Source organism: Balearica regulorum, chromosome 3, assembly GCF_011004875.1.
Source record: "Balearica regulorum gibbericeps isolate bBalReg1 chromosome 3, bBalReg1.pri, whole genome shotgun sequence".
Lineage (NCBI taxonomy): Eukaryota > Metazoa > Chordata > Aves > Gruiformes > Gruidae > Balearica > Balearica regulorum.
The window spans coordinates 82,430,676-82,444,074 of record NC_046186.1 but is presented as its reverse complement, the minus strand read 5'-3'; the positions used below and the strand labels follow the sequence as shown (position 1 = coordinate 82,444,074).

The 13,399-nt window shown below is 40.5% G+C and overlaps 1 protein-coding gene across 1 annotated transcript in view; it reads left to right on the top strand.

The window, feature by feature from the left end:
* The window catches only part of PCNX2 (pecanex 2), a 154,290-nt gene that overhangs the window by 64,823 nt on the left and 76,068 nt on the right, over positions 1-13,399 (top strand). The window contains exons 16-19 of the mRNA XM_075748702.1: positions 2,746-2,855; positions 5,052-5,148; positions 11,732-11,824; positions 12,339-12,489. Coding sequence (XP_075604817.1) covers positions 2,746-2,855; positions 5,052-5,148; positions 11,732-11,824; positions 12,339-12,489 — 451 coding nt within the window. The remainder of the gene's footprint in view (positions 1-2,745; positions 2,856-5,051; positions 5,149-11,731; positions 11,825-12,338; positions 12,490-13,399) is intronic.

The following is a 13,399-nucleotide window of genomic DNA, read 5'->3' as shown; positions in this document are numbered from 1 at the left end:
CATTTGTCTCAATACTTAAAACGTCAGTCAGTAAGCAAATACCTTCAGTGATGCTAATACTGCAGCAATCTGCAAATTCTGAGTCAAGAGGAATCTTCTGTTAAAAAAAAAATTAGCAAGAATTTCTACTTACCACAATTGTTCTGCTGTGTTCAGAGCACTTCTTGTCTCTAGAGTAGGACATATGTTTTATTTTACCATATCTTTGAAAGATAACAGTTTGCTACATGCCTTTTTTTTAAAGGAAGAAAGAAGCAAAAAGAATAAATAATGTAGAACAGAAAACTACTATAGCCACTTTTAAAAAATACTTTTGCCTCCCCACATTTACCAGTGCTAAAAGGCTTGTAAGTTCAAAGACACCTTTATCTTCCTTTTTAGTGGGTTGCTTTGGGATTCTGTGGTTGAAATGGAACACTACCACCCCAAACACTGGGTCTGTTGTAACTCATCACTTTCATCCCTAACCCTGTAAGTCCATTTCACTTGTTTTAACAAACTCTCTGTCAAGTTTGACAGATAATACCAGCTTCCAAGACTAAAACCTGTTATTTCTGTTTTCCCACTGAGAAGAATCATTGTCCAATTATCAGCTACATTGTTTGGTTTTTTTTTTTTAATCTTTTTAATTTAAAGCTCTAGCAGGCATCATTAGTGGGGGAGGAAAGTGACAAAATAGAGCTGGGTACATCACACTGATGCTGGAGAAATGACACTTTTGTTCATGCTCATCTTTTGTACAACATTCTGTAGCATTTTTTCTGGAAAATCCTGCTCTCTAGGCACATAGCAAATATTGATGCCTGTCCCATCTACTTTCCTGGCTCCCTCGCAGCTGAGCTTTGAGGAGGCCGTGGCACTTTGGAACTGGAGCACAGGCCAGCCAAATGCAGAAGCTGTGTGTAATGTACAGAAAATATGGAAGTAAAGAGTTCCTGAGAAATCTCATATGAGGAATTGGCCATGTGCAGTTTTACAGTAGAAATAGGGCGAAAAGATTTCTCAAACTGGCTACTGATATATATGAGTACCCAGGTATATTGCTGGGCCCCTTGTAGCATTTCACTTTCAAAATAAGTTGCAGGGTGAAGAGGCAGCCATGCGCTAGAAGCTGCTGGGTGGATCTGTGTGCGGTTGTGTTGCCCTGGAAATGCAGTGGATATTTGGATGGGCTGTGATTCAACCATTTTCAGAACACATTGACTCCAGTTAGTTTTCTTCAGTTTTGAAGAATACAAATCTCTTAACTGAGATTAAACATGAGAAGAGTTAATCCAAAATGTATTTGGCCTTAAAACTGGGAAGAACAAAATGAAGAGTGGAATTGGATGGCAGAATTTAACTTGTCAAACAAATGATGCTGGATTCTTTCAGTAATACCATCTAACTCTCTCTTCTGTTTGTAATGAAGTAGGATTGTTTGATAGAACTAGACACTTCTTTCTTTCATCTTTGTGGTGTTCAGTAGTATGATGAGGGGAAGGTGATTCTTTGAATTAAAATTTCATTTCTGTGATACCAGTTCTTAGGATAACGGGAATGTCATCATTAAATTCCAAAGAAACTTCATGTTGCAGCAGGTGGCTTGTCCCTTAACAGCAAATTAGTCTGTCTTACCCAGGTATTCATTGCCCCTGAAAGAAATTAAATCTTTCTTAATGTGAATCGGCTTTGCTAAGTAATCATGAATATCACTGGGCAAAAGAAGATGAATAAAACCACTTTATTATGTGAAAATACTGGTCCTGTACAAGTTGTGAAGTTTTTCAAGCAAAAGACGTACTGCAGAAGATGCTTTGCTCATACTTGCTGAATGAAGCTTAAAGTTTCACGGGTTCTACAAGCATTGTCTCTCAAAACCTACTCAAAGTACTCTGATGTCAGGATCTGGTAACCTCACATTCACTTGATCAGGTAGATTTTTGTGTGGAGGCGTTGAACAAAGCTGGTAAATGAAATTATTATGGATCTGATCCACTGAGTTTCTGTGTCCTTTTACATCTAGGACTTGCAAGTATGTCTTAGGATCCCTAATTTTTAGCTGAGGACTTGATAAGTGTTCCTTCAGCTTCATGATCTTTCTCTTACTATTTCTAGCCAGTTTTAGAAGTTTAAGTCACCCAGAGACAGCTTCTCATCTTGGTTATGCCCAGAGTGTGCTGGCAGGCGTGTAAATTTCCTCTTTCCCCACTCAGGGAGGGATGTCACGTACGGTAGCAAGCACTTTCCACTGTGTTATCACCTAGGCGGGGCCTGGATGTAGCGAACAAAGCAGCAGAAAGATTTCAGAGCGAGGTGCCAGAACTGTATTCCACTGCCTGATTTATGTGACATTGGCATTTGTTGTATGCAATCTGGCCACAGGTCAAATAACTACATATCAATTTAGAGCTTAGACAAATACAGTGCAGTTCACTTCAGTCGCATCTCATGTTAATGAGAATTTGCCTCTAGTGTTTCATTAAAGAGAAAAGAAAACTTGCCTTTCATGTGGTTTCCTAGCTAATTGCTGATTATAGAGGAATTGCATAATATGATCACAAAACATGCCTCTAATCTCAGTCTTTTTCACAAGAATAGTTTGATATGAAAAAGGATTTTCAGTTCTTCGTAGATGTTGTACAAGTCTAGATACTGTGCATTTAACACTGCATGTATGGCTTAATTTTTTATTTTTTTTTTTAAAGTAGGCTAAGTTCTGCATTCCTAACTTACAAATACTCTGCTTTCTGTCCTCCTGTTCAGGAACCCTGGGATGCACAACACATTCCAGCGCTGTTCTCTGCTTTCTGTGGTCTGCTAGTTGCACTTTCTTATCACCTCAGCAGACAAAGCAGTGACCCATCTGTACTGATGTAAGTTGCCTGCAAATGTTATTTATTGATTGCTCTGTACAGCACACAACCAGAGTGATGCCTGGGTTTCGCAGCCGCAGGGACTGCCTCCTGAAAGTACTGTGGTGAGGTAGAAATTCCTTGTCACATCTGCCTGGCTGGTATCAGTCCTGTAAATAAATGGAGTGCTGCAGTCAGATTACCAGTAAGGCTGATGCTCTTTAAACAGTGCTATCCAAATTCTCTGAAGCAGATTTTACCCTCTGGGCAATTGTGTGCTTGCCATGTTAGAGGATAGCGATTTGAGGGGGCGCTGAGGCTACTGGAGTTGCAGAGTGTGCATTGGGTAGCACCATGGCAAGGAGAAAGGACACATGATGTGCTGAGAAGCTGGCTGAATTCCAGCTCTTGCTGAGGATTACTGTCAGTAGGCTGTGCCTCTCTGTTTGAGGTTAACTCCTTCCTTTTCCGCTCTGATGCGGTCTGCTAAAAGTAGCTAAGGAAAGGTGGTGTGTATTAAGAGCTACCATTGAGAACAAGGGAAGTCCAGGGGAGAAATCTCCAATGTTATGATCTGCAGGTTGAGGTGATGTGAGAGAGGCCCGTAGCTCAGGGCGGCAGATGTGTTTTCCTGTGTGGGAGCTGTGCTATATGGCTGTCATGGGGGCTGTGGTGATCCACAAGTAGCTGGGCATCTGTGAACATGGCTGTGGGATTAAGCAAGCTAGGTGGGTTTTGTGCAGCTGGTATCACCATGCCATCTGGGATTCTGCTTCACAGATGGCTCAGTCTTATCCCAGAACACTGCAGAGGGCCTGTGAGGAAACCCACAGGTTCTCTTCTTTGATTCATGAGGTGTGTTGTGCATGTCTCGAGGTGAGGCTCTTTAGTGTATGAAGGCTGTTGTAGGCATACGTAAGTTCAGGATGGTTGGATGCACAATTCTGTAATGCAGGAGAGAGAAAGGGGAAGTGGAGGGCTTTTTAGACTGTTCAAGATTATAACTGAGGAGAGAAACTTGGGAAAGGAGGAGAATTCTGATGAGGAAGGAAAGTATATAGGGCACTAGTAAAAAATTGGTATCCCAGTAAATCTTACTGAAGAGTTGAGAAATTCCTTCTTTACCATCTGGAAGATTCAGGGAATCTGATATTTATACATTACTAGTTTGTGATACGGCAAAGCAACAAGAACTGCTAATATGTATTGCCATTAACTTTATCCAAAGCCTACTGTGTCTGACACTGATGTCAGTTAGACCTGGATCAAGCTTTGCGTGGGTGGCGTGTAATTCATTGACTGTTACAGTATGGAACTCGGGTATGGAAGGAAGTGAAGCTGTGTGCTGTATTAGAGAGATTTGTTTAGCCTTGGAGTAAAATATACACAGGTAAATTGCAAATCAGCATGGAAGTATGAGCTCTTTCAATTGTGACGTAATTTAAATGTATTCTCTCCCACTCCCCAGGAAGGACACACCAGTTCATTAACTTCTTTGGTAAAACAGAAAGTTGTCTTTCCTTAAAACTTTTGTTTTAAGGAAATAATCTTAAACCATTAAATCCATTTTAACTTTTAAATCTAGCTACTGATTTCATAACACTTTTAATCAAATCGTCAGCAGCTGAAATGGTTGTTAAATTTTAATCTTAAGATTAAGAATATGTGTACAACATCATCAAATATTTGTTGTGCAATCATGATAAAAATGTATAATCTTTAAAAAAAGAGGTTTAAGTTTTTAATTAAAGGAAATTAAGGAGATTGGAAGCAGTGTTTAAGGGATGGCCTGTGGCATAAACTTCAAGGTGGAGGAAGAAGCATATAAATCTTGAACTGAGGATTAATATATAATTTATACAGAAATAGCTTCTTTGGCCTTTCTAATGTGGGTCTAAACAGCTCCTATATTGGTTTCTTCTTAGCTGAAACAATAATAAAGGGTATGAATGCAACAGTATCCTCTCTGCTCATTCCTCTATACGAGTGAGCTACATTGATTGGACTGCTGAGACACCTTAACATTTTGACGAGGAAGTCCTACCCTGATCATAGGTAGGGCTGGTTTGTGCCAATCTCCAGCTATACAGAGATAAGATAGCTACTGCATACATGAGGAAGGAAATCTGAGGCTGTTCCTCCTCCTCTGCCCCTAGGAATATTCATATCTGTTAGACATGTTTAGGAGTATCCTAACTAAGATTTTTTTTTTAACAGGTCCCTTATTCAATGCAAATATGTCCCTCACTTTCTGCGTCAACACTTTGAAGATTCATCAGCAGATCCACTCCCAGAAAAGATGAGAGAATCGGTGGTAAGACTTTTTCTTTCATTACTTTCTGTTCAAAGTTCTCTCCTATCCATTTTCCCCACTGAGGAGCCTTTAAAATGCTCTCATTTAGTACCTTAAATATTTAAATTATTAAAAGCACAGAAAATGGGAGGTTATATATCCTGTTCCTTTAAATCCACAAATGGAAACTGAGAGAAGTTATTCTAGATCTTCTTTCCAGTGAGGCTGAAAGGTAGAAGGAAGGATATTGCAATTTTCCTTTCTGAAGGATTCCTTTGAAGGACTCTACAACTTTGATTCTTTAATATGGTTGATGGGAAATTTGCTCTTAGAGCTCAGGGAATGGGACATCTCATCCTGGTATTCAGAGAGCTAATGCATGTTCTGTGCATAGAGTTACAGCTTGGCATCCTGGTGTGTACAAGGTAGGCTGTATTGTTCAACAAGCGTTCAAAAAAGTGCACAGTCCTGCCAAACTCCCTGTCTGCATAGGAGGGGGACGGGATTTGGTCCACAGAATTAAATGTGTTTAAAACAGCCCTTATTCATTCTTTTTCTAGAGATAGGAGTTGAGCTGGTTTTCAGGAACACCTTTTTCTGTGGAAGAAATACTCTTGACTTTATGCCCTCCACCCCAGCCAAGCCAGGTCGAACACAGACTGGACTTGGCACCTAGAGATGGAAGAAGTACTTGTGTAGTATGAGAGAAGGAGGTACATGCCTGATGCCAAGCATTGCCATCTCATCCTCTCTTTTTTACTTGGTCGGCTGTTTATTTCCTACTGTCTGGCACCTAGCTCTGAGTTTGTGTCAGCTTATTTCCCACTTCAGCTTAAACATCCAAAGTGACCCATCTTCCTTATTGCATCTTTTTATGTAAAAAAGCCTCACTGTTACCCAGGGGAGGTTGATCTTATAAAAAGTTCATCTGGGAAGATCATCAAGTTTCCAGAAGTATTAAGGAGTGTTTGACGTTTCTTAGAGTCATAAACTATCCTGCCTCCCCTCCCGGCTGTCAGACAGCCCTTCCTCCTGACCACATCCCTGACACCTGCATCTGAGCATTTGCAACCTAGGCAATTATTGCAAAATTCCTGACTGCTTGCAGACGCAAGGAGCATTCAGAGACTGTCTGGAAGACAGACTGCCTTTTCTGACCCTTAGACCTGACCTGAGAGTCCGTAGTGTCTAGTGGTTCGGGTTCCTAGTGTGATAGCTGGCCTGGCCTTTGGTTGTCCCTTCCAAGGGATGCATCTCTCCTATGCATCTTGTCATATTTGTTGGGCGTTTCATAAATTGTTACACAGCCTACGTTAAGCACGAGTTGATCCCACACTACCAATGTTTTCTTTGCTAAGCTGCTGCTTAGATTGTTATTTCCTACCATGTATAATGTTACTTTAAACTGCTTACTCTATACGGCCCACATAAGATGAAGTGATATGTCTATTTCTTGTTGCTTGTATTGAACTACAGTTTCTTGCAAGCTGAACTGTTTGCAAAAGGGTCACACTGCAATATGAATGTCCAGCTAGTAACAGAGTAAACCCCAAAGTATTTGTGTTAGTTTTGCTACATTCTGTGGTATTTCTGGTGTGTAGGTTATTGCCACAGTTCATTGTCAGCCCATTCTTGTACATGGGCACTGTATGGCAGATGTAATGGAAAGCTTCTTGTTCCCCGTATTTATATCCCACTTGTATCTTTTGCTGATGGTGCCCTTAGAGCAGTACAGAGACTGAGCTCATCTGTTCTGCAGAGGGAGCCTTGCCAGGGACTGAGGCAGTTACTGCTGCTGTCTGCTTAACTGGTTTCATTTCACAGTGCAGAGGGAAACCTTGAGCAAGGCTTCCATACACTGAAAATAAAAACCAAAAGAATGAACAAATTTGTATCTAAAATCCTAGCTGTATTTTCAAAACAGTCATGCTGCAGACTCTCGACCTATTTTTTGTGTCAGTAATGTGATCAGGGATCTGATGTCTTAACTAACACGGTTACCATGTGGTTCAACCACACTTGGGCCCTTGAGCCACTGAGGGAGAAGATGCAGAAGAGTAGGGAGGACTGCGGTGGGACTGGCCAGACATAAGACTTCAGTTCTTCTCTTCACTGCATCTCATTCCTGTCATGTTTTGCCAGTGTTTTTTTGTGCATTTAATTAACTGGCATTCCTGGCAACTTTTCCTTTCTAGGATGTACCTGGTTTGGGGGATTGGCACTTTTCTGCTCTGTACATTTGATACTACATGCTGCTGCTTTTAGACAGAGACTGCTTTCCTTCAGTGTTGCTGGAGCTTTTTAGTTCTTTGTCTTTTTTTTTTCCTCTGTCTGGGCTTCCCTCAATCTGTATAAAAACTGTAAGCAAACACATTTGCTTACAATGTCAATTAGCAGTGTTAATTCTTCCACCCTGGGAGATCTCTTAGAAAAAGAGAGGGCAATTTCTGATTAATGCAGGCTCTTTGTCTTACCCTTGTGTTATCTGGTACCTCTGTCTCAATTAAATGCTAACCAGTTTGCCAGGAGACTCCCACTGCTATCTCACAGTGCAGTGCTAGTAGAGCATGTAGGGAAGAACTGAGGCAGGAGAAAATGCATGTGCCTCAAGTTTGAGGAGCACAATCAAGCCACAGTCTCTGCTGACTTGCTTCAGCAACAGCAATCGTGTTTAGGACATAGGACTCAACTGACTCTTAAAAGGCAATTTTAAATAGCTTCTAGAACTTCTGCAAGGGGATCTTCAAACCATCCAGAAACTGGGTGAAACAATATATCAGTAGTTGAAGGAGATTTTGTGGTGGTAGTTTGTTTATTTCCTCTTGGAGTGCTCCTCTGAGGAGAGTATTCCTAACTCCCTCTCAGTGGTGAGAGACGGCAGGATGCAACACAGCAGCCAGCCTTGCTCTGGTCTGCATACAGACATATGGTCTACGTAACATGCCATTTAAATAAGACCCGTTTTAATAAGAAATCCTGAGGCATACAGAACCAAATCAACTCCTCAAGGAGCTGAAAGCAAACAAGGTTAATATTGAAAATTAATGTGTTGTATTCTGTAGTGGCTTTGCATTGATGTTAGGAATAATAAATACAGCATCTCTAATGTTTAGTTACATGACCTTTACTATTTTCCTTTGCTTGAATAGCTGTGTAAGAATTGCCAGCTTTGGAAGCCTGAATTATAAAGCAGCTGTGACGGATAATTGACCATTCAACTTTGAGAATGGAGCTTCCTACCATTATAACTAATTTCTATAGGCATCCGCATGGCTGATTACTAGATTAACCAGTGGCCTGAGGGTGCTAATGTGTTACATTCAAACTCGGCTTCCTTCCTGGCCTTTAATACAAACATTTAGATAGCTAGTAAAAGGATTTGTACAAAGCTCCAAAAGCATAATTGAAAATAATAATTAAAAAAAAAAAAAGCACCACTATAGTATGTTCTGCTTGTAAAATCTCTCAGTCATTAAATGTAGCAATGCTGGTTTGGGGTTTCTCTTTCTCCTTGAGCGTAAAATGGAGAAAAAAGAACACCCGCTTTCAGCTCAAACTACTAACAGTGATTCTCTCTCACTGTAGAGATTTTTAACTGTGATCAGAGCTTAACTTTTCCACATTGGACCAATTGCAGTGAAGGACTCGAGCATCACATCATAGGGCTATTGAACATTCAATTCAGAAGTGGGAATGGAATCCAAAATCCTTCTTTAGACAGTTGGGTCTAAATGCAGGATGGGCAACAGAGTTGCATCCAAGGTAGGCACGTGCTCTGCAGGGGCTGGCTGCCTTCAGCAGGAGGGGTGGAAGCTGCGGATCCACCTGCAGCAGCCTGGAGGTGGATACCCAAGGTTTTTTCCTGGAAGGTAGCTCTGAATCCTGCTCAGCCGGAGAGGTAGCTGCCTGGGGTCAGCTGTTTCCTGGGGGGCCCTGACCACTGTGCTGTGACATGAAACAAAAGCAACTGCTGCTCAGCTTTTGTTTTAGAAGGAAAAAACCCTAAATTTTGTGAGAAGTTTGAAAGTGTCTGCCACATCAAGAAGGAGCTCCTGTGGGGACTGTTGTGCAAGTCAGCAGCTGAGCAGTACGTTTACATTTTGAAGCAGTTCTGTGCAAGGGCAAAAGGGCAAGCCTGGGCATATATGACACTTTAAACACTTTAGATGTTGCCAGAGTTGGAATGCAATTGTCAGATTTGGGGTTAAATACCTGAATAATAATCATTGCTTTAAAAACATAGGCCTTTTCCTGTGTGGGATTGTTAATGTGTCAAAAGCAGCGAGAGCTCCCTAAAAAGAACACTTGCAAAGTCAAAGATGGGAAGGGTGGGGAATGCCAGTCCTGTGCAATATAATCTGTTTAAACATTCTCTTTTGAATGTAATCTTTTGAAAAGATTCTTTATGGTGACCTGGCACAGAATGGAAAGTTAGGATGCTGCCTCTCCTCAAAGTGTCCATTATCATTGCCTCTGCTGATTTTACAGCTAAATTCTTAATATTTGATGTAGCTATTAAAATGGTAGCTTCTTCAGTCACCTGATTGTGAGAGAAAGAACTCATTTTAATAGTAATCCTTGCTGGTTGTACAGAAGAGCTTGAAAATATGATTGGAGTGTGTTTGTTGTTCTTATAAGCTTGTTTTAGATTATTGAGTAGTTGGATTCAGCTGTGCAGAAAATGATACTTGATCAAGACTCTTCATAATATGTATTCACAAAAGGGATGAAATAGTGCCATATAAATTTGGCACTGCTTAACTTTCTCAGTTGCTGAATTTAACAGCTAAGTGCTGCTTTGTTTTGTATGCAACATTTTTTAAAAAATTTGGGAAGTTTAAAAAAATTATTTCCATTGCATGCATTGGTAATAATTCCCTTATCCATCTTTATTAGGGTTTTGACCACGATTTTTCACTACTGCTCCACATACTAAAACCGCTGGAGTTAGAGATCAATACACAACTTGCTAGTGAGAGAAGGTCTGAACTGAATGGAGAGGACCTGTGAGGACAGGCAGGGATCAAAGGTTGGTTCAGGGAAGAGGAGGTCTTTCCTGTGAGGTCCTTATTGTTGTGGTTCTCCTGTTGCCTACAATGGCCAAGAAGCAAGGCTACTGGTGCTATATTTTAAAAAGATGGTCGGGAAGAGTTAAGAAGACCTCCCACTGATAGTCCATGAGGAGTACAAGGCTGTCTGGAGAGGGCAGTGGAGGGAGTGCTGTTCTTTTGGAGGTACATGCTCTTGAGCAGCCTGAGAAAGGGAAGGACAGTGATGATTGCTTGAGAATTCAGCTAAACCAGATTGGGGTTTCCTGGAACAAAGCAAAAGTACTTCTTGAGCCTGGAGGCTTTTTAGTCCTGCTGAATTTCAAAGGCCTGCTGCAGTAAGTGGAAGTGCTGATGCTTGTGACCTTTCACTAAGAAGCATCTTTCATAACAGTGAGTGATAGGCAGCCTAAATATAGTGGTTGCTACCAGCTTCCCCTGTAATTCGCAACCCTTCTGTTCACTTGTTCTGCTTGCTTTCTTTTTATCTCTCTTATTCATAGGTTTGCTATCCCATCATTATTTTAGTTTTCTTTCTTTTTCTCTGATGAGATATGTGAAGACTACCTAGATTGCAGCACCAGGAAATCAGATGAGCTTCCAATTCAAACAAAAGCATTGCATTTCAGATGTTGGTTTTAGATGTCTTTGAATTGACGCATAAGTTAGTTTCTAAACCAAGAGCTACAAGTAGTTACTCATTTGATGACTTACCAATACTATTGAGTGCAGAACTTAAATGCCTCTCTCATAAATCTAAGACAAGATTTTCATTTACTTGCAAAGATGTTTGGGTGACCTCCAAAGTACAAATCAGAAGATGTACAGCTTGCAAGCTATCTTGTTTGTTTGTTTACTGAGAATGACATTTTAATCACAAGAAAAAAAGGCTGGAAACACAGTGATATTTTCCAATCTTTAGAAACAAAATTACTCTTAGCCTAGTTATAGATCTTTATGTAAAGGCAGACATGTCCTTTCATTATCATTCAGTGACACTAGAAAAAGGCCCTGTCTGAAATCCATAAAATCTTGCCAAAGTTTGGCTTCCGATACAGAAAATCAGAGAATGGAACATGTCACTTTAGAACATATTAAATGTCTTCAGAGACACAAAGTTAATACATTACAGAAAAGCATGAGTCATTTCAGTAATGCAGGAGAAAGATAATCTGAAGAAATCTTAATGCTTGCAAATAGGAAATAAAACCGGAATTTTGATTCCCAAAAATAAAAGTCATAATATAAGAGAGTTATATTCCTTAAACAGAATCAGACTCAGTATGACAATGTATTGCTTTAATTTCCAATCTTAAAACTGCTTTATTTAAAAATGTAATTTAAAATTAGGCATGATGAATTCAAATGTGATTATTTTGGCAAACCTAGCGTGTGAAGAAATAATTTCCCAAAGCAGAGTGGAGAAAATACTTTTGTATCAGGGAGTGCTGATTAGCCTTATCACAATGCAGACTGCAAGTAATTGAGAACAGTCGTTTACTTTGGTTAAAATAGTATTGGCTTGCTAATTTTATATAAAATAATTATTTTCACAGAAAGAAATCTTGAAATCGGATCTCATTGTCTGCACAGCAGCTGCTGTTCTGTCATTTGCTGTCAGTGCCAGTACTGTGTTTCTATCATTAAGGGTGTGTATCTGTCCTTTTTTTTTTTTTCCTTTTTTGTTTCCCCTCTAAGGTATTATCTCTTTCATGCAAAACCACAGGGTGCTTTAAGTGGAAAGAGTAGTGATTGTGGGAAGAGAACTGAGTGAAAATTATTTACTGGTCATGATAGCATTTTATGTGCAAGGAAGTTAGTTTATGGATATTTGTATTAATATTAGCGTTACTTATTTGACATCTCTTTCCTTAAACCTCAGCGTATCCACAGCTCTTTTATGATGTGGAACCTGGGGAACAGAATGAATAAACCTGATTGCTTGCCTTTTTCCCCCCCCCAATCAAGGAGAAAAAGATTGGTTAATTATGTGTGCAAAATACATATTTCAAAATCTATATCCACCTGTGGAATCAGAGTTTGAACACAGGAATAAAAATTAATTGCGCAAAAATACAATTATGGGTACTGTTAAAAAAAGTTTAATATAAAAACATTGTTTGCAAATTATAACCATGTTTCGTTTTTTCTCTTTTGGCCCAGCCATTTCTCAGCATCGTCCTGTTTGCTTTAGCATGGACTGTGGGATTTGTAACACATTATGTACTTCCTCAGCTTCGCAAGCATCACCCCTGGCTGTGGATCTCCCACCCCATACTTAAAAGCAAAGAGCACCAGCAACGGGAAGTGAGAGGTTTGTAATAAAATCTTTTCCAAACAATGGATGCAATGACTTGCAGCTTGTCTTCATTTAAAAAAAAAGAAAAAAATCCAGAAAGAACAAAGCAGGGAGAATAGATTATGCTTTATATTTCCCTCTGTTGAATAGCATGCATAGCCTATCATTTCCATTCCCCCAATCACCAGCAAATCTGTGAACCTGTAGAAGTTGTCTCCTGGGACCCCTGCGCGAAGGACTGAGACTGGGCAGGCACCTCTGGAGTTTGTGTAGTCCAAAGCCCCTGCTCAGAGCAGGGCTGTAAAATCATGGAATGGTTTGGGTTAAAAGGGACCTCAAAGATCATCTAGTTCCAACCCCCCTGCCATGGGCAGGGACACCCTCCACTAGACCAGGTTGCCCAAAGCCCCATCCAATCTGGTCTTAAACACTTCCAGGGAGGGGGCCTCTACAACCTCTCTGGGCAACCTGTGCCAGTGCCTCACCACCCTCACAGGAAAGAGTTTCTTTCTAACATCTAATCTAAATCGACCCTCCTTCAGCTTAAACCCATTACCCCTTGTCCTGTCATTCCATGCCCTTGTAAACAGTCCCTCTCCAGCTTTCTTGTAGGCTTCCTTTACGTACTGGAAGGCTGCTATAAGGTCTCCCCAACTCTCTCAGCCTGTCCTTACAGGAGAGGTGCTCCAGCCCTCAGATCATCTTCGTGGCCTCCTCTGGACTCACTCCAACAGCTCCATGTCTGTCTTATGTTGGGGGCCCCTGGGGTCAGCTAGAGCAGGTTGCTCAGAGCTATGTCCATTTTTTTAAATACCTTCTAACATGGTGACTCCACAACCTTTCGGAACAACCTGTTCTACTGTTCGATCATCCTTACAGTAAGAAAGGCTGGGTTTGTTTTTTTTTTTAATGTTGAAATGGAATT